The following is a 22138-nucleotide window of genomic DNA, read 5'->3' as shown; positions in this document are numbered from 1 at the left end:
GCTCACAGGTCTATAATTACCTGGGTCATCCCTACTGCCCTTCTTGAACAAGGGCAGAACATTTGCAATCCTCCAGTCCTCTGGTACTAAACCTATAGACAATGTGGACTCAAAGATCAAGGCCAAAGGCTCCGCCACCTCCTCCCTAGCTTCCCAAACAATCCTCGAAAAAATCCCATCTGGCCCAGGGGATTTATCTACCTTCACACCTTCTAGAATTGATAACACCTCCTCCTTACTAACCTTAATCCTTTCAATTCTAATAGACTGTAACTCAGTCATATCCTCTACAATATTCTCCTGTTCCTCAGTGAAAACAGATGAGAAATAATCATTTAACACCTCTCCAATCTCCACAGGGTCCACACACAATTTCCCATTTCTGACTTTAACTGACCCTATTCCTACCCAAGTCATCCTCTTATTCCTCACGTACCTATAGAAAGCTTTAGGGTTCTCCTTGATTCTACCTGCTAATGTCTGCTCATGTCCCCTCCTTGCTCTTAACTCTCTCTTTAAATCCTTCCTAGCTAATCTGTAACTCTCCATCGCCTCATCTGAACCATCTCGTCTCATCGTCACATAAGCCGCCCTCTTCCACTTAACAAGAAATACAATTTCTTTAGTAAAGGACAGTTCCCTTACCTTATCGCTTCCTCCCTGCCTGACAGGGACATACCTATCAAGGACATGCGATATCTGTTCCTTAAACCAGCTCCACATTTCGATTGTCCCCATCCCCTGCATTTTGCTAACCCATTCTATGCCTCCTAAGTCTTGCCTAATCGCATTATAATTGCCCTTCCCCCATCTATAACTCTTGCCCTGTGGCATGTTCCTATCCCTTTCCATTGCAAAAGTAAACATAACCGAATTATGGTCACTCTCTCCAAAGTGCTCACCTACCACTAAATCAAACACCTGGCCTGGCTCATTACCAAGTACCAGATCCAATGTGGCCTCCCCTCTTATCGGCCCTTCGACATACTATGTCAGGAAACCATCCTGCACACATTGGACAAAAACTGATCCATCCAATGTACTAGAGGTATAGCATTTCCAGTCAATGTTAGGGAAGTTAAAGTCTCCCATAACGACCACCCTGTTCCTTTCACTCCTGTCCAGAGTAGTTTTGCCGATCCTCTCCTCCACATCCCTGGAACTTTGCGGAGGCCTATAAAAAACTCCCAGCAGTGTTACTGGGAGATTTTTATAGGCCTCCAGTTGTCAGAAACTGTTTCCAGTTGTCAGCAATCAGTATCCAACACCTTCATACCTCACCTGTCCTTAAAGAGGGAAAATGGGTGCCCATTTGGCTTGGTCCCTAGGCCGAAAAGTTGTGGATATCTGTCTGTTGTCTATCTAACGTACATGTGCAAGGCAACATGGACATCATTGTTTTAGCATTCAGTCTGTGCTGATGACATTCGCACACCCCAGCACCTCTGAGTTAATACCTTGTGATGCCAAAAAATGCCAAGGATGTGTTTGAGACAATGCTGATGGGGAGTGGCCCTTTACAGTACATGTTGTCCACTGCTGGCCCCTGTAGAGGGATGCAGTGAGGATGGAAGCTTGGCCTTCTCAGACCTGGAGTATAAATTGCTATCGCCATTTGAAATTTGGCACTCTTGCGTTTGACTTGATGAGTGCAAGACTAAAAGCTTCAAGCACTGTGTCTCTCTTCTCAGCAATATAGCTGGATGTATTTGCAACCATTACTTTGGTTAAGCTGTCATAACATATCAAAAATAATGCCTAACACACACACACACAGCCGTTTATGAAAGCAAACTAATTTAAAGTCTTTTGTATAGATTCTCCATCAAGCTGAGAGTTCCAACTGTTTGTACTAGTAGGCTAATGTTCTGACTTTTATCCACCTACGTATGTTTTCTATGTAGTTGACTGTGTTTAATGGACATGCCTTGATGAAAGTACAACTTTATACAGCTCCTGGTGTTAATTAGTCAGCCAGCACTGAATGAGAACATGCAAAGACGGAAAGATAACAAAGAGGGAGATAGTTTACTCTGGGAAAACCACAAGTGACGGGATTGAAAAGAAACACTGAAATAGCAAGAAAAATGAAAAATAAAACAAAAGCCAAATGACAGATTGGTCCAGGAGGTGAAGGATTCTTCTTGCAATGATCAACTCTGAGACAACATTGAGACAATTAAAACAGATTTAAAACTGCCAGTCACCTTCAGCAATGTGCCTTCCTGTGATTCTATTAATTACCAGGAGGAGTTTGACTTCAATGGTGAGGCATCGGAGAGTGGAAAGAGTTTGGGATTTTTCTGGTTACAGGTCAGAGTTTTACCCCAAGTCAATTGTTACTCAAGTTTCTGCTGTTGACATTTAACCTGTTATCCAGGGAACAGGTCAGAAATCACCCGAAACCAGGTTGTAGTACAACGGGTTTATTTGGAAACGCAAGCTTCCAGAGTCTTAAACTGGTGCTGTGTGTTTTCTGACTTTGTCTACCCCAGTCCACACTAAGGGAATTTATGGATTAGGTGTAATGTAATGATGTTGAGTGTTATTAAAAAGTGAAGGATATATTGGCTGCACCAGGGGATGTAGTTTCTGTGAACATGCTCATACACTGCGTAGGAGTACACAGAGGATAAAAAAAAAGCCCAGGCCATTCAGCCCAACCAATCCATGCCTGTGTTTATAGTTGACTTGAGCCTCCTCCCGTCTTTTCTCAATTAAATCTACCTTTATAACCTTTGTGATGATACTATGGCTTTAAGAGGTGTAATTTGTCCTTTTTTTAACAAAGAAAGGTTAGAGAGAGGTACAGAGCAGTCTAGTCAGAGACATTAGTGTAAATAGTTTGTAAGGTCTTAGGATTTTTTTATAAGTAGGACCAATAGAAGCAGCTTGAATGGGTGGGGTCAAGCTCCCACAGAACCAGGATCTTAAGTTTTAGTTTTTCAGTAGCAGTTGCTGCTGGGGTCTTGAAGCTGGGTTTGGAAACTACAGTACATCTCTCGCTGTTACTATTCTGTCTCAGAGTTTTCTCTTGATGCTTTTTCTCCTTCTTGTCTGGAGAACTGCGTTGGAGACAACCTATTTTACTGATTGTTCCTTTACCAAACGAGTGTTTATGTGCTGCTACTAAATTGGAACAGTTACTGTTTAGTAGTTAAATAATCTGTTATTCTGTTAAGTTTTTGAATAAAGTTATTATTCCAATTTCTTCTCCCTTTTGTTGCATTTTAAATACAGCACATAAATAAAATGTGTTTTGCTTCGAGTCTGTCAGCTTGACGAATCGAATTACATCCAGAACACAATTCCTGGCACCTGCTTTTAAAATAAGAAAAAGTCGGTCCTGATACAACGCATGTTTCTTCAACACAAAGTGGTTCTAACGCGATTGAAGAATTATAGAATGCTATTTGTAGGACACAAACTTTCCCTACCTGTATTGGTTATAACGCAATTCCATCTCCATCACTTTAAATGTCACGGTCCTTGTGCAATTTTCTTATAACGCGAGATCGCACAAGAATGGAACTATTACTTCGTATCAAAACCGACTGTAGGGTCCAGGCTAGCTTCTTAAATTATTTTGAGGGTGTTTGATCTGGTCCATAACAGCTTCTCTTCCCTGTTCTTCACGCGTTTGATAGTTTCCCTTAAATTTATTTAAACCACTCACTTCAATAATGCCCTGTGTGAGCCAGTTCCACATTCTTACTAGTTTTTGACGAAGACGTTTATTCTGAATTCCCTATTGGATTTCTTGCTGACTATCTTACGTTGACAGCCTTTAATTATGCTCTACACAGAAGAAGAAACATTCTCTCTCTACCCAAAACCTAGGGATGCCAATACTCCAGGGCTGTCCTGGAGTCTCAAAGAATTAAAAGATTTGCCTCCTGGTCACAGCTCTGACCAGCTGGGAAAAATACTGGAGAATTGAAAATGGAGTTCTTCATTCCTCACAAAATTAAACTGGGCACAGGGATAGAAATCTGCCTGGCTCACAATTAAGAACCACCCAACTGGATAAGGAAGAGCATGTTTGCTTTCTGATTGGCAAAAGTAAGCAGAGGCCACGAGGTAGACATATTAGATGACAAAATGTCAAGGGTGTGGAGGTAAAATGGAGGAAGGCAGGAGTCCATGTGCCAACGGGAATATGTTCAAGCAGAGTTGGCGATTCTATTCTCTGTGGGGACCTTTGAACTGGTGAGCTTGTCACCAAGTGTTTGGTACAATTACAACATTTAAAAAGCAACAGCTTGGGTATATGGATCAGAAGGGTTTAGAGGGATATGGGCAAAATGCTGGCAAATGGGGCTAGATTCATTTAGGATATCTGGTCGGCATGGACAAGTTGGAACGAAGGGCCTGCTTCTGAACTGTACATCTCTATGACTGTATAAATAGTTTGTTCTTTTCACCAGAGCCTGGAAACACACGCACAGCCCAGCTCAACCTCAACTAATCACAACTGCATTAAACACCAGCAAGAAACAAAGATAAAGATTGACCCACGGTTTATGATCACTTTCTGTGTGGCAACAGCATTGAGTGATGAGTTTTGTCAGTTACTAGCTGAGCTACTCTGTCAGAGATTGGATCACTGTGGTCTAGAGTGCTCATTGGTACATCCTCAGATCTCATTAGCCGTGCATGAAAAGGGTAAGAGATGAAATAGCGGGAAGAGAAATCACATAAAATCAGGCTGTACAGATAAAAGGTGACTCGTTGGAGCATTTAGTCCAAATTCGCTTTCAAAATTTGTAACTGTAGAAAGCAATTGCGTGTCACATGAAAACGATTGGTCATGAAACTGGTATGAAATGTGCGATAACAAGGATTAACTCTCTTTCTAATAGACCATGCGACACTTCTGATTATGTACTAAGCTTAACCATCTGGGCTGGGTGAAGACATATGGCACTAGCTATTAAGTACAGTTGTTACTTAACGGTGTGTGCAATTCCGTAAAGACTGAAGAAATGAGACAATATTATAAGGACCCCCTCAAGCAAAGCCTTTATATCAACTGTGATTCTACACAACCCAGCAAATGCATGCTATTTCTTGGCACCTCGTTACTGCTTTCATTTCACATGGGGAATGTACAGGGGTGTAAACAATATCGTCTTCGAGCCCAGTTATACTGGGAAGAAAGGGACAGGCACCCACTATTCATCAGATTAACCTGATCCACAGAAACAATTCTGACACTCTTCATCAACATCCTCAACCCCTTCCTGGGAAGTTACCAAATGTAATAAAGACTGTGCACATAAAGAGTATCTGGGTTATTTAGAAAAAGTTCAACCATCTTCAGAAGATCAGTCATGAAGTTGCTGGCAACACCTAATCAGTCAACAGCAAAGCCTCAGAGGAATGATTTGAGGCATCTCCAAGTAACATCGAGCTGTTTCAGTCTCCTAGTCACTTTGAGCTATGGTTGACATAACTATATATCATGACTATATGACTTCCATCCAGTCAATTGCACAGATCCAACTCAATTAGAGTTTTAGGCACAATTAAGGAAGGATGAAGAAATGATTGTGAGCTCTATACATGGTCTGGATAGTAGTGTACTGGGACCTGTCCAAACCTTACAATTCCCAGTCATCCTATACAATACACGCTCAAGTCATCCTTTCGTTGTCCAGATATCCCCCGCACTCCTATTCTCCTTTCTGCTCTGCAAATGCAACAATGTGTGACCCCTCAGCACAAGGCAAAATCCAGGGTCTTTCAATTGGCCTGCAGACTCCTGGGTTAGTAGGTCAGCGGGAGGAGGGTGGGAAATACAGTCAGGGATTCCTCTCTCATTGATGCCATCTGGTCACCCTGGCTAGAAATTCCCAGGGAAAGTAAGGACTGGATCAGAGCAAACTCCAACACATTCAGGCAGGATGACTGACTGCTTAGTCCACACCAGTGCAACAAAATTCTGAGGATTGGAGGGGAAGAAACTGGAAGATGGTAAAGGAAGAGAGTTGGGGACAGGATCAGAAGTTTGTAAAGTATTCACCGAGCAGCGCAGCAAATTGCACAGAAATGTCCTGTACGTAAAAAGCACGGCAAGCCCAACTCGGTCTATTTCTGCTCCATCAGGCTACTCTCTATCATCAGTAAAGTGATGGGAAGTGTAACCAACATTGCTAACAAGAAAAATCTGCTCAGCAGTTCTTAGCACAGCACAACACTGAAATTGTTACCCATGTTGGGTTTTGTCAGGGCCACTCAATGCATGACCTCTTTGTAGGCAAAAGAGTTGAATTGCAGAGGTGAGGTGAGAGTGATTGCCTTGACATCAAAGCCAAATTAACTGAGTGTGGCATCAAACGGCCTTCAGCAAACTGGAGTCAATGGGAATCAGAGGGAAAACTCTCCACTGGCTGGAGTTGTACCTTGCACAAAGGAAGATGGAGGTGGTCGTTGGAGGTCAGTCATCTCAGCTCCAGGACAACTCAGGTTAGCGTCCTAGGCCCAACCATTTTCACCTACTTCATCAATGACCTTCCCTCCATCATAAGGTCAGAAGTGGGAATGTTTGCTGGTGATTGCACAATGTTCAGCACCATTCCTGACTCCTCGGATACTGAAGCAGTCTGTATTCAAATGCAGCAACATCTGTGTGAAGTAACATTTGAGAACCACAAGTGCCAGGCAATCACCATCTCCAACAAGAGAGAATCTGACAATCACCTCTTGACATTCAGTGGCATCACCGCTATTAATATCCTGAGGGTTATCATTGACCAGAAGCTGAACTGGACTTGCCACATAAACACATTGGCTATAAGAGCATGTCAGAAGCTAGGAATACTGCAGCGAGTGACTCACCTCCTGACTCCACAAAGCCTGTCCACCATCTGCACGGCTGAAGTTAGGGGTGGGGTGGAATACTCCCCACTTTCCTGGATGAGTGCAGCCCCAACAACAATAAAGAAACTTGACAGCGTCCAGGACAAAGAAGCCTACTTGCTTGGCACCACATCCACAAGCATCTTCTCATCCACCACTAACACACTGCAGCAGCAGTATGTACCAGTTACTAGTTTCAGTGCAGACATTCACCAAGGTTCTTTGACAAGGACCTTCCAAACCCACAAACACTACCATCGGGAAGAGGAAGGGCAGCAGATACAACCACATCAAGTTCCTCTCCAAGTCATTCACCATCCTGACTGGGAAATAGGCTGCCATTCCTTCAGTGTCACTGGGTCATATTCCTGAAATTCTCTCTCCATCTGCACCATAGATGTTCGTACACCCCAAAAGCTGAAACAGTTCAAGAAGGCAGCTCACACCCAATGAGGGGGCACGGTGGTTCAGTGGTTAGCACACAGTGCCTCACAGCGCCAGGGACCCAGGTTCAAACCCACCCTCAGGTGACTGTGTGTGTGAAGTTTACACATTCTCCCTGTGTCTGTGTGGGTTTCCTCCAGGTGCTCCAGTTTCCTCCCAAAGTCCAAAGATGTGCATGCTAGGTGGATTGGCCACACTAAATCGTCCGTAGAGTTCAGGGATGTGTAGGTTAGTAGGGTTATAGCAGGGTGGGTCTGAGTGGGATGTTTTGAGGTTCAGTGTGGAATGGTTGGGCCAAAGGGCCTGTTTCCACACTGTAGGAATTCTGTGATTACCACCAAAGGACAGTAGGCCTCAGCAAATAAATGCTGGTCTAGCTTGTGAAGCCAACATTCCCTGAATGAAAAAATGTTATCAATCCAGTGAAACTATCACTGATTTATTTACAACCTTCCTTAAATAAAGAGACCAGAACTGCACACAGTATTTGCAATATAGCCTCACCAATGCCTTGTGTTTCAAAACTGCTTTCTGCTTTTCAATGATCAAACTGTTGTTATTTTATGTTTCTACAGCCTTCCCCTTCTGGACACCTTTGCGGTGGAACCTCTCAATTAACACGAGGAAGATCTCCTATCGTTGGAAAAGGAAGAGGCCATTCAGCCTCTCAAACCTGTTTAACTATTCTTTTAGATCATGGTTGGTCTGTACCTTTTTGCCTCATTTGCCAGCCTTGGTTTCACATCCCATAATATGCTCACTCAAGAATCTAACAATCTCCATTTTAAATTAAGTGCTCATCTTGTAAATTAAGTTTATTTCCAGGCAGAAAGTTTTAACTTTCTTTCTGAGGCTAATGTCTGCTGGCTCCTCCATGCCTGGAACCACTAGCAGTTATTTAAGGAGATTAAATAATGTAGGAAGGATTCCAGACTGTACTCCCAAAGCACCTCCAACCACATTTATGACTGAGCTAACTCTTTCTACACACATCATCAATCATTCTAATCAGATTTAAAAACTGCTGTAGGTCTCAAAAAGCTATTATGAATCATTACATAAATTTTCTTAAATAAGATATTAAAAATGAGTTTCAAATTTACTTTTGATTTCTCTTTTTCTCTTTTTCCAGTACCACATCTGAGCTGAAACAACAGCTAAATTTTCTCTTTGTAAATGAGAAGCAATAAGCAGAGATTATCGCACGTCATTCCTGATTAGTTGAGAGTGAATGATATTATTATCATTTGCAATGATTCAGTTAAGACACGTATCAAAATGCGTGCCTAAATCCTAAAGCCCACAGTTCAGTTCTGTTAGACAAATCACACTTTTCAGGTTGTCTAAGATGGTTCATTAGAGTGGCTAGATCACCTAAATGTGTATATGCACTATTGCCTATCAGTTCAAACTATTGCAATGATGTGTTAATTAAGGGTCTAGGCCCGAAACATCAGCTTTTGTGCTCCTGAGATGCTGCTGTGCCTGATGTGTTCATCCAGCCTCACATTTTATTATCTTGGATTCTCCAGCATCTGCAGTTCCCATTATCACTATGCTGTTATTGGACAGGTATGAAGTTTGCATTGAAATGCAATCGTATACAAATATCTGTTCTAGTCTGCCTCAGTCATGTGACCTCTTCCATGAGGAATGCATCCTGCAGACATCTTAAGCCTCACTTCAATAAAGTCCTGGTGTCATACACATGATACAGTGTCAGAAATGGTGAGTACCACAGCTAAAATGAAAAACACAGCAGCAGAGATGTGAGCTGCCACTGATAAAGTTAAAAACAATGATCGCATTGAAAACACTAAACAATGGCTGCAACTTTCCCCCGCTTGCTCTTGATGAAATAACTGAAAACATGAGGCAAAATTGGGAAATATTCCATGAGAAATGACAGAATTATGCAGTAGCTAGATTTACTGAACAAATCAGGACAGTTATAAGTTGCTATACCTTTATTATGGTTGGGAAGGGATTGTTTCAAAATAGATTCCATGTAAATCCCTCTGAAGAGCAAAAAGAAGTTACCACAGAAACTTTAAAATAATATTTTAGATGCTTTGAAGGTATGTTTTGAGCCCCAAGTGATTGTCACATATGAATTATCAGACTTCGGAATGGACCTCTCAAATTTTAAATTTAATGTTGATCTCACTCTTTGTGCACCTTCTCTGTACCTGTAACATTGTGTTCTTTGCTCTGTTCTATTACCCAAATGCACTTTGTATGGTATCATCTGCCTGCACTGCATGCAAAACAAAACTCTTCATTGTACATGTGACAATAATAAATCAAATTAAATCCAAAAATTCTGTGTTTTTCAACACTAAAGAATACATTGAGAAAGAGTCCATTGATCAATATGTAATATCATTATCTCAGCTTGCAGATTTCTACCAATTTGCACAATTAAAGGATGAGCTAATTAGAGACACATTTGTATTAGGAACAAGGGATAGGAAAGTGTAAACACACAGACTGACAGGAGACACATTTACACGCAGATGACCAATTAACCTTCGCACAAGTTCCAAGGTTGTCAATCGACAGCTAGGGCAGATTAATGCAGAAGAGACCAGATAGTCCAGGCATACACAGAGGGCAGTCACAGGCATGATGGAGGTATGTAAATACTGCTAAAGACGCTGAGCAAAGTGGGAAGGCATGTGCAGCACAGGGAGACCAATGTTCTCACTGCAAAAAGCTGAACCAGTTTGTACACAAGTCTCTGGCTAAAAGGAAGCACAACAACAGGGACAAATGACCACTGGAGAGATAATGGCTGAAAACTCTGACAAATCACTCTCCACCAAACATCAAGCTGGTGCAGACAGTTGATCAGTGAGACGCGGTTTGCGACAGTTGGAATGAGCCCAGTAGTGTATATAGTTGGTAAATTGGGTAACCGAAAAGTAGATGATTATGCTTGCCTTTTTGTAAAATGTTTCTGGCCAAAAAGGTGTTGTTTGAATTGAAATACAATTTGTCTGACCTAATCTGTAGTCATGTGAGTTTTGCCATGAGAGCATTGCAAACAGACATCTTAAGCTTCACTTCAGTTAAAGTCCTTGTGTTGGATGCACTATTGTGTTGTACATTTGAAACAGGTGTAACAAGGCTATTGAACTTCAATCAAAATAAGAAAACAAATGGCAATAATGGTGAAAACTTTCATTCCATATTCTGATAACAAAGCACACACAGTGTTGTTGGTCTGAATGACTCTCAATTGTAATTTAGATGTGTTGGCACTGTTCTGTTTGATTGCTGTTTACTCAAGCAATTCAGGCAACAGCAAAAATAGCTTGCATTTATGTAGCATCTTTAATGCAGTAAAAGCTCCAAAGATGCTTCAAGGGAACATGATTGGTCAAAAAGTGTCACTGAGTCACATGGGGGTAATTAGCAGAGCCCTTTGGTCTTAGATGGATGTGAAAGATTCTATGAGCATAGTAGGAAGGACAGGGGAGTTCTACCTGGTGATTTGGCCAAATTGTTAATGTTGAACCCACCAGATTAGATTAGATTAGATTCCCTACAGTGTGGAAACAAGGCCTTTGGCCCAACTAGTTCACACTGTCCCATGGAGCATCCCACCCAGACCCATCCCCCTTTTACCCACACACCCCTGAACACTACGGGCAATTTAGCATGGCCGACCCACCTAGCCTGCACATCTCTGGACTGTGGGAGGAAACCGGAGAAAACCCGCGCAGACATGGGGAGAATGTACAAACTCCACATAGACAGTTACCCGAGGCTGGAATCGAACCCGAGTCCCTGCCACAGTGAAGCTGCAGTGCTAACCATTGAGCCACTGTGCCGCCCCTAAAATAGGTTATTTGATTATTATCCCCCCATTGTGGAAGTTTGCTGTGTACAAATGGTCTGATGCATTTGATACATTACAACAGCGACAACTCAACAAAATATTTCAGTGGCTGTAACGAGCTTAGGGACATCTAAGAATCTGAATGACGTTATAGAAAGGTAATTGTCTTTCTCCTTCATGTTCCAAATGGAGCACATCCGAATGCACTCACTGAACCCAAGACCTCGAAAGTAAGGATGGATCAACTAGAGAATCCTCTTACCTTGAACATCTGTTTGACTTTCTGGCGAGGCAGATTAACATTGAGTTTATGCATTAGTTGCAGGACCTCGCCAACACTCAGGCAGCCATCCCCATTCTTATCTGCTTCAGCAAATGTCTGCTTTAGCCATGTGAGTAACAGTTAAAGGCAACACAGAGAAATGGAGCTCACCTTCATTGACTATTGCTAAGGATCAGGGCGTACCTATAAGGGATTTGGATACATTGTGCAGGAAATGGTGAGCTTGATGGGCTGAGTGGCCACTTCCCATTTCATGTTCTCTTGTGTACTCAATGACGTGCCAAGATTGACCAGTAGTCATGAAATGATTTTCTTTTTATTAAAAATCAATTTGAGTCTGACAGATCTTGACACCAGACTTGGATACCGAAGGAGGGTTCTGGGAATTTAAGTTGGGAGGATAGAAGGGACATGAGTGGGATGGCAAAGACAAATAGATTTTTGAACAGTAAAGGAATTAAGGGATATGGTGAGCGGGCAGTTTAGTGGAGCTGAGAACATGAAAAGATCAGCCATGGCCTTATTAAATGGGGGAGCAGCCGCGAAGGGCCATAAGACATAGGAGTGGAAGTACGGCCATTCGGCCAGATAGCCCTCTTCTGCTCCTATTCCTTTCATTCTTATTAATAAGTTGAAGGCATGCAAAACACAGTCTGTTTCTGAAAAACTGGATGTGCATCAGGATTCAGCTCAGCCTCTGCCATATTCTTATACGCCCAAAATATTTTTGTGCTTGAAAGTGATCTCCACTGATGGAGCTCAGAGGAAGAGGCCAGCAGCTGAAGCTCATCAGTGGGTCATAAGTTATAGGTTTTTCAATTTGTTCTGTTTTTGTTTCACTCATGCTGTAAATATCCATTAGCAAGCAGAAAGCAACTCTCATCTCTAGTCAGTATTAAAAGTGTGCTGTGATGAGGTGTGGTGCTGCTTTGCTTTGTTTTTTTTATCTTCCTGCCTTAGGGTCATTAATAGTAATGTGTGGGACATTACCATTAGGTAACAGAAAGCTACCAACAGGCCATGAGACACAGCAGTCGCTCCTGGTAAACCTCAGCTGTATAAGTAGGCAATGTAAAGATGGATGCTGCAAATATAATACTGCAGGAGTTTTCAACGTTAAATTCAACTAGCTCAAAGTCCGGGTTCACCTTCAAATCACCTTCAGGAGACAGAGAGAGAGACAGAGCCATTTACAGAGGGTTTTTTTTTGTAAAACTAAGGGTTTCCAATCTTCCAGCATTGTCCTGGAACCTGTAAAGATTATAGATTCATTTCTAAGTCACAGCTGCAAACAAAGAAGCCCCTATGAAGAAAATTACCAGGGTGTTAAATAAATTATTCACACTCTTTTCTGTTGGACATGTCAGATACCGGTGTTGGGAGGGATTGGATGTTGTGTGATTAAAGCCCCCAGACAACTTTCATAAGACTCGCCATCAAGGGGAGTAGAATTGTGGGGGAATTCCTTTCACAGAGCCAGTACAGGTATGACGATTTACCTGCATAGTATTATGGAAATTTATGATCAACTTGTTCTGAGATGTTATAACACACCTCTGAAGCAGGTCAGACTTGAATCCAGGCCCTCCAGCCCAGAGGTTGGCACACTGCCAGTGCACAAGAGCCCCTGTGCTGCACTATACAACGACTATCAGTGTTCTTCTGCAACTGAGAGGCTCGTTTTACACATCTAGCATGGATGAGTTAAAACTAGAATGACAGCTTTCTAATGTGTGATAACAAATTCCACCTGACAAGCTCTAGTTCCCAGGAACCTAGGGTCGACAAGTTGCTCTCCAAATCCCAAATCTGATGTTAATTCACAAATTGCACTGGCATTTTATGCCATACTCCCTGGCCCAGTGTGACATTTTTTGGCTGAAGGTTTGGAAATGCATGCTTCCAGCATTTATCCCTGACAGCTGAGCAGATGCTATGTGAAAACACCAAACCACTTTGCATGTTCAATGTGTATTAAACATAAATTAATGGCAATATGGTTTTAACCGCACCACACCCCACATAGCCCACAGAGTTTGGGGATTCAGACTTCAGAAGAGTAACTGCACTGGGCAGGTCGACAACCTCTCGCATCTTTTCCACCCCTCAGAGCTTTCCGAAATGTGAGTAATAGCTTAACTGGGCTCTCATCTCTAATTTCAGACAGTGCCACCAAAATACCAGTATCCCTAGGTTCTGACCTAGCTGACCTGAAAGTTTGGGATTGGATTTAGAAACATTAGGGTTGCCATGATGACTCCTGGAATCAAAATTTTAACAAGATAAGCTGTTCTCATTATGGCTGATGTTCCGAGGACCCGGGGACACAGATTTAACACTTTGGGCAAGAGGTGGTGAGGAAGAACATTTTGAAACAGTGAATGGGACTAATTGCCCATGATGGAGTGAAAATGGTGACGATTTAGTTATTTCAGAAAGAAACTGGATGGGTGCTTTAAGGAAGTAAATTCTCCGGGCTCTGGGGATGGTGTGAGGGAAATGGGTCAGATTGGATTGCTCAACAAAGAGCTGGAATAGACCCAGTGGGTTCAATGATTTCCTTCTATGCTGCTGTGACTCATAATCTCCAGGCTGGTACCGAGTTTGCAACACGAAGTAATCCTAACATGGGATAAATTCCCACATTGACTGAGGTTACCAGGAATGACTCTCCTTCTCAAATTCCTCCTTCACCGGAGATGTGCTGACCCTCAGGTTAAATCACCACCAGTCATCTCTCTCCAATGAGAGGGCAGCCCTATGGCCTGCTTAGACTATTGGCAGCTTTATGTTTACTATGAGAAACTAGAACAAAAAAAATCAATCAAAAAAAAAATTGTAACTTTATTTGAACAAGCATGGGTTATTAGTCTCAAAAATATTGGAACAGGGAAAAGAACACTTTGACTGAGAGTCAAGTATCATTTCCAATCAGGAAAACAATGGATTGTGGGATGGTGACATCCCACAAGGATTGATGGATCAAGTAACCAATTGGAGATGTGTAGAAACTGGCAGGAAATCATGGGATGGAAGGTCCTGGAATTCGTCCTATCAGAGCTGGAAAACTTCACCCTCTCCCACTATCTCATCAAAATTCAAGGGCATTTTCTGAACCAATTTTTTTGTCACGTATTTCCAAACCAGCTGGTAACTGGTGGAAGACTAAAAGCCATTGTTGTAAAGGATATTGATCACGTGTTCTCTGCCGTTTCGACAGGCTGTCTTCATCGCTGATCCCCGCCATCAAGTACTTGAGGCCTGTAATCCACGTTCGGGCCTCCTCACCATTCGACGAAACCAGGTCCAGAGATTCCATGTGGTCTCCATAATAAATACTGAAGCAGCAGTTTGGGTCAAAGCTCCCTTCTGGGTAACGCTGGAAGATCTCTGATTGCTTCCCCTCGCACACTTCTCGAATAGCATCTATTGAAACTGGGCACAGAACAAACACCACAGCATTTTATGAAAGGAAGACAAAACCCATAACATCATCATTTTATTATTAGCAGGAATATGCAGTTGTAATGCATCACTCACTTCCTGGACACCCAGGACAATTTCATAGTCAAAGATATACTTTTGAGCTGTTGTAGGAAACGTGCAAGTCAGTATACACGCAGCATAATGCTCCAATGTGATGTCAGCTGATCTGTTACATTGACTTTAGTTGAGGGATAACTAGTGACCCACATTACCCAGAAGCTGAAAGAATGACCCACAGCGATGAATGATGTCAGCCTGGCATTTCAAGGAATTTGGATGCAATGACTGTGCTCAAGGGGGTTATATAGATGGTGAGGCGATGAGGCTGTGGAGAGACTTGAGCACTCTGGCACATATTGGGAACACTGTGCTCCCATGTCCACTGGAAATCCATTCAAACGTTAAAACGTCATCTATAAATAAATCCACTGTCGTGGTAACTGAATGGTACAGGGACGAGAACATTGGCGCCTTGAACTTGGCTTTAAATCCATGAGGAGACCCTGCCATACAGAGTTGTAATAAAATTACAGCCAATTTAGCAATAACCAACACTCAGAAACGGAATATATAGGTGAGATGTGCAGTGTGTGGAATAGATGAGATAGGCTGCTTTTCCCAAAGTACTCTACTTAAAGTAAATGGCAGGGCAGGAGAGAATGGCATTACACTGTCTGTCTCGGGCTAATATAGGGAATGTGTTACGTGTAATACATTCAGCTCCCTAACACAAGGCAGCATGGTGGCTCAGTCGTTCGAACTGGTGCCTCACAGTGCCAAGGGACCGGGTTCAATTCCATCTTTGCGTCACTGTGTGGAGTTTGCACATTCTCCCGGGTTCCCATTCTCACGGGTTCCCTGTGGGTGCTCTGGTTTCCTCCCACAGTCGAAAGATGTGCAGGTTAGGTGAACTGGCCATGCTAAATTAGCCACTGTGTCTAGGGATGTGCTGGCGTGTTAGCCATGGGAAATGCAGGGATGAGTCTGGACAAGATGCTCTTTAGAGGGGTCAGTGTGGACTTGATGGGCCGAAGGGCCGGCTTCCACATTGTAAGGATTCTATGAAATCAGAAGAACTAACATTAGAGCTTGGTGAGCGGCATGAGCTCCAAATGCCAAACACTGCAGGACTGGAGTCACTGGAATTCTGGTCAGTTTTTCACATGGTCAGAGTTCAGTTGAACACCTCTCAACCCAAGTCAAGGGCATTTGTAGTTTTTAGGCAGAGTCAATCCAGGCTCATCAGGTGGCACAGACACCTCTGAGTTAGAAGCTTGTTGGGCCTAAATCCCACTCCACTCCTGAGGGTCGAGCCTGAACTTCAAGCTGAGCACTGCCAGTGTACTATTGAGGGAGTGCTTCACTGTTGAAAGTGCTGTCTTTTGGCTGAGGCATTAAATTGAAGCCCCAATCACTCTCTCACTCTCTCTCTCTGGGACCATAAAAGATTCCAGTCACTACTTGGAAGGACAGCAAAAGAGAAGTCCTGAGAGTCCTAACCAATATTTCTCCCTTAACATCACAAACACTGATGTATGAACAGATTGCCAGAGAAGCTCAGCAGCTCTATTAGAATCTATAGAGGGAGAAAACAGGGTTCATATTTCAAGTCTGTATGACTCTGCTGGACTTGAAAGGTTAACTCTGTTTCTCTCTCCACAGCTGATGCCAGACCTGCTGAGTTTCTCCAGCATTCTCTGTGCTGGCTTCAGACTTCCAGCCTCCTCACTATTTCGCTTTAATACAAAATCTGACAATCTGGATAATAGTGTGCAGGAGCTTGCTGTGTGCAAATTAGCTGCTGTGTTTCTGACTTTACAACAGCGACTACACTTCAAAAAGAACTGCATTGGCTATAAAGCCAATTGAACCTTCCTGAGGTTGTGAGAAATTCTACATAAACACATGTCTTTCTCTTCACTGGACTCTGGCTCAAGGTTTCTTGGAGGTGAGAGCACGATTGCAATCAGGTTCCTGGAGCCTGTCACAAATCACGTTATTTGCTGCTTTTTAGCCAGAGCCACCAGGTGCAATCAGTTTCTTTGAAAAATGTCATACAATTGCTTTCACAAGCTGCCTGGCAATTCCCTTACAATCTCTGCATTCCCCGTGTAACCTATTGTACACCAGCCCCATCCCCACCTCAATTCTCTCACCTCAACAAACGTAACACTGGCTCCAGGGGGCAAGTGATCAGCATTGCTAAGGTGCAGATAGTGGGACACATGCCAGAGGAGGTATTTTTCTGCTGTATCAACAACTATAACATTCCTGTTGGGGGCCCATTGTGCGTGTACTCGCTCACAGAAATAGCTGACCGCCATTGTTCCAATCCCCAAACCTGTTCATTCCCCAGAACACTGGACATGTTTCTATTTCAATAAAATGCCAAATTTCCTTACGACGGTTCCTGAATTTGGACCTGACCACAAACACAAGTAACAGCAAGCGCCTCCTGAAGAGATTTCTATCCCACTGTCTTCAGCTGTCCTTCTACCTGAACTATATGCTCTTCTTCCTCGAAAACCCACCATATCTGCTGCAGCTTCGCCAATACCTTCATTTAAGTGACTTAATGGCCAATGTAGTTCCAAGGAAATAGGTACATAGCTTTGGTACTTAATAATTGGTCATTCCTTTGCTATTACATAGATTTTTTTTATTGTCAAACTCTTCAAAAAGCTGTAAGCAATTGTTACTGATTACAGCCTTATTACATCCAACCTTATTGCTATATCTTGGTGACTCGTAGCATAATTACATGCTAATATGTTTGTAATTATGCTATTATGCAAAGAGTGTGAAGTACAGTATTGTCCAATGTTGATTCCATTACAAATACATTCTCATCTTTAAAGAGAATGACACCAGACTCAGCGCTGAGAGCCAATTAACAGAGCCACCTTGGACAGCTGTCAACTGAGCTCATTAGTGTTTAACTGATTTGAGTCTGCTGACGCAGACCCATTGGTGTGATGTCAAGCCTAAGTCAACTCTTTCATACTGTAGGAGGAGGAAGAGGAACAAAAAAGGGCGGACGAAATTAAGAGAGTGGAGAAGGAGGGGAGAGAGGAAGAGACTTTAAATTAATAATCAGAGAAGGGGAGGGAGATGGCAAAGAAAAATATGGAGGCAGTAAAGTTGAGGGGTAAGGAGTTGTAGGGAGAGAAGAGGAGAAAGGTGCAGGGGGTAGAACCAAAAGGGGTGTGGTGGAAAGACAGCCTCTACCCTCTAGAAGATGAGAGGGGAGCAGGATGGTGGAGATTAATTGCAGAGAAGGACAGGCAGAGGAGAAGGTAATAAAATGAAAGAAAACAAGAATGAGAGAAAAAGTGACGAGAAATGTCTGGAGAGATAATAAACATTAAGAAAGAGACAGATGGAGATGGTTGATGAGTAAAGAAAGGGTCTAAGGTTCACATAAACAGTTAGATCAGTGGACCTGACAAACCACAGAAAGAAATGTCCAAAACAGAAATGCTACACTCTCAAACTTGACATAATCTCGACATTATGTGGTGTCTAAAACATTTAACCACACCCTCAAAAATCAATAGGTTCTGTCTTTGGTCCAAACAATAAAAAAACTTGCATTTCTATGGCACTGCCTTTCGTAACCTGAGGCCATGTTTCACAGGCAAAGAAGTACTTTGAAACTGCAGTGACTATTGTAATGTAGGAATGAATCATGCCAACAAAATTTACACAGCAAATAGCAAATGATAATAGCGAGATAACCCTGTTTTTAATTAAGTTAATAATGTACTAGGATAACAGGGAGAACTGTCCTGTTCTTTTTCAACATAGCACGTGATCTTTTAACTTCCAACTAAAAGGGCACACGGGGCCTCAGTTTAAATCTCATTCAAAAAGATAGTTCTGACCATTCAGCCCTCTCTCAATGCTACATTGGAACTTGTCCTAAACCCACAACTTCCTGCCTCAGGCAGCAGCACTGTCTCACAGTTGAGTATGCAGTATATCTTTAAGGAGCATTATCACTATGTCACAGCACCTGAATTGAAGGTACAAAATTCTCAGACTCCATCTTAACTGGGCCACTTGAAGTATGGCAAGCTGATGGAAGCATGGTATTATTTCTAACCAAATAGTTTGATGCTGGCCCATATCAAGATCTGTATGGAACACCTATTGAACATTCAGTGCCATGTTCCTCACACCTTGTTCTTTAGTTATTGGAGCTCACTTAATATCACCTCCTCGGGTACAAATACCCTGCAGCAGACAAAAGCCTACATCATAGTGGTAGTTTACTGCCCACAAAGCTACTGGTAGTTATACTCTCCACAATCCCTTAGTGCTGAGACCATCACTATTTTTTGTTATTTTTCTCATTTATTTTGGTTTGGAACTGTGAGCTCAAGTTAAGAGTTGAAATTTGAACAGCTGCATGTTTTAAAGCAAAGAGAACAAAAGCTGATGTTTGTTGCTGGGAAGTGGCCTAAAAGATAATGCAACTTAATTACCCTTCTGTAGGTGAATCGGCTGTGAGCTGTTGCTGTGCTCATGGTTGGCTGTTAAATTGGGTCAACTAAGGGACAGGTGCTAACCGGCCAACCACAGAGAATGTTGTTTAAAAGCTAAAGAAACTAAAAATCTGTCCTTTTCCTTTTGTTTTTGCAGGATAAGGGTGAAGTTGGAAGCATCTGGACCTGGCTCCTCTGCTGTGTTCTCTCTAGTTTTCTCTCCAGTTATCAAATTGGTGAATGGCCTGAGAAAATAATCCCTGTTTATAAGAAATAAATAAATAAGTCTGCTGAAACTGTTTGCATTCATTGGCAGCTTTAGAATCCCAGCAGGATATACAGTACAACATGCTTGTGAATAGCTCATTGTCTAAAGATTTCATGAATTCATCACTTGAAACTGTTCAATTGAACTGGCAAATTACAATTCATTTAATGTGTCCATTAAATGTATTAATCTGTTGATGTGGTAGTGAACTCATGATGAAAGAAGATTGGGTTTAGATGGTAGACATCAAATAGATTACTTTGTCAGCAAAGAACAAACAACAAAGAACAGTACATCTCAGGAACAGGCCCTTCAGCCCACCAAGTCTGTGCTGATCGATGACCCTTAAGTAAACTACAAACCTTTTGTCTGTGTGGTCCATACCCTTCCATTCCCTGCCTATTCATTGTCTCAGTCAAATTGCTATTATATCTGTCTCCACCACCCCCTCTGGCAGTGCTTTCCAGGCACTTATCACCCTCCATGATAAACCTCGCCTCTCCCTTTTCCTTTCAACTTTCCCCGTTTGACCTTAAACCCCTAGTAATAGACATTTCTACCTGGGGAAAAAGGGCTCGAACAATCTGTTCTATCCATGCCTCTTATAACTTCCATAAGGTCTTCCCTCGGCCTCTGATGTTCAAATGGAAACAAACTGAGCTTGTTCAATCTCTCCTCACAGCTATTACCCTGAAAAGCAGGCAACATTCTGGCAACCTGTTTCTGTACCCTCTCCAAATCCTCCACAACCCTCTTCTGGTAGAGTAACAGTCAGAGCCTTATGCAATATTCCAAATCTGACCAAACTAAAGTTCTGTGCATCTGCAACGTGATTTCACATTTTCTACTCTGTATGCCCCAGCCCATGAAGGCAAGCGTGCCATATGCCTTCCTGACCACCTTATCCAATGTGTTGCCACTTTCAGAAAACTGTTCATCAGTGTAAGCCTAGATCCCTCTGAATGTTAATGTTTCTAAGGGGTTGTGCTATTTACTGTATACATATCTCCTGCTTAGACCTTCCAAAATGCACTACCTCGCATTTTCTAGATTAAATTATATGTACCGTTTCTCCATCCACATCTCCAGCATATCTATACCCTTCTGTATCCTCTGGCAACATTCCTCAATATTGCCAGCTCTCCCAATCATTGTGTCATCTGCATACTTACTAATCAAACTCCCCCAAATCATTTATATATAATAGAAACAACAGGGGTCCCAGCTCTGATCCCTGTGGATCATTATGGTCACAGATCTCCAGACAGAAAAACACCCTTCCACGGCTACTCTCTGTCTTTTATGATTGAGTCAGTCTTGTGTCCGTCTTACCAGCTCACTGTGGATCCCTTGAGACTTCACCTCATTTTAGGAAAAATGTGGAAACTTTAGGGAAGGTGCAGAGGAGATTTACCAGGATGCTGTCTGGACTGGAGGGCAGGTCATATGAGGCAAGGTTGAGGGAGCTAGGGCTTTTTTTCATTGGAGCGAAGAAGGATGAGAGATGACTCAATAGAGATGTACAAGATGGTGAGAGGCATAGATAGAGTGAATAGTCAGAGACTTTTTCCCAGGATGAAAATGACTATTACAAGGATGCATAATTTAAAGGTGATTGGAGGAAGGTAGAGGAGAGATGTCAGAGGTGGTGGGTGTGTGGAATGCGCTGCTGGCAGTGGTAGTGGGGTCAGATACTTTAGAGACTTTTAAGCGACTCTTGAATAGGCACATGGAGGATAGTAAAATGTAGGGTATTCAGGGTAGTTTGACCTTAGTAGGATACTAGGTTGACACAACATCATGGGCCAAAGGGCCTGTACTGTGCTGTAATGTTTCACGTTCTATGTTCTGTGTTTATGTCAGCCTGTCTTGTCAAAGATCTTGCTAAAGTCCATTGGCCTGGCCTCATCAATCAACTTTGTCACTTCCTCAAAGAACTCCAATTTGTGAGTCACAACCTCACAACACAAGCTTGCTGTCTATCGCTAATAGGTCTTATATTTCCAAATGTGAGTAAGTCCTGTCCCCAAGAATCTTCAATAATTTCCCTACCATTGACATAAGGCTCATCAACCTGTAATTTCCCAGATTATTCCTGTTGCCCTTCTTAAACAAAGGAACAATAATTTTCTGAAGAAGGGTCTAGGCCCGAAACGTCAGCTTTTGTGCTCCTGAGATGCTGCTTGGCCTGGTGTGTCCATCCAGCTCCACACCTTGCTACCTCAGAACAACATTGGCTATTCTCCAGTCCTCTGGAACCTCTCCTGTGGCTAAAGAGGGCACAAAGAGTAGATACAAAGCCCCATGCAATTTCCTCCCTCAGTATGAAAATATCCCTCTGGACTTACTGTCCACCACGTCCTTCTTCTTTGTAATATTGATGCTAAGTGTTCATTGAGAACCTCCATGTCCTTTGGCTCCATGCATAAATTCTCTCATTTGTCTTTGAGTGGACTTACCTTTCC

The 22138-nt window shown here is 42.5% G+C and overlaps 1 protein-coding gene and 1 long non-coding RNA gene across 2 annotated transcripts in view; one reads left to right on the top strand and one right to left on the bottom strand.

Moving 5' to 3' along the window:
* The window catches only part of LOC132211094 (uncharacterized), a 130071-nt gene extending 120563 nt beyond the window's left edge, over nt 1-9508 (top strand). The window contains exon 3 of the long non-coding RNA XR_009447402.1: nt 7881-9508. This is a non-coding gene — a long non-coding RNA (uncharacterized LOC132211094). The remainder of the gene's footprint in view (nt 1-7880) is intronic.
* The window catches only part of plch2a (phospholipase C, eta 2a), a 144829-nt gene that overhangs the window by 104524 nt on the left and 18167 nt on the right, over nt 1-22138 (bottom strand). The window contains exons 3-4 of the mRNA XM_059655609.1: nt 14624-14867; nt 11412-11541 (exon numbers count right to left, since the gene is read on the bottom strand). Of these exons, the coding sequence (XP_059511592.1) occupies nt 11412-11541; nt 14624-14867 (374 nt within the window). The remainder of the gene's footprint in view (nt 1-11411; nt 11542-14623; nt 14868-22138) is intronic.

This window comes from Stegostoma tigrinum, chromosome 28, assembly GCF_030684315.1.
Source record: "Stegostoma tigrinum isolate sSteTig4 chromosome 28, sSteTig4.hap1, whole genome shotgun sequence".
In the NCBI taxonomy this organism is placed as follows: domain Eukaryota; kingdom Metazoa; phylum Chordata; class Chondrichthyes; order Orectolobiformes; family Stegostomatidae; genus Stegostoma; species Stegostoma tigrinum.
This window is presented reverse-complemented; position numbering and strand designations above follow the sequence as displayed.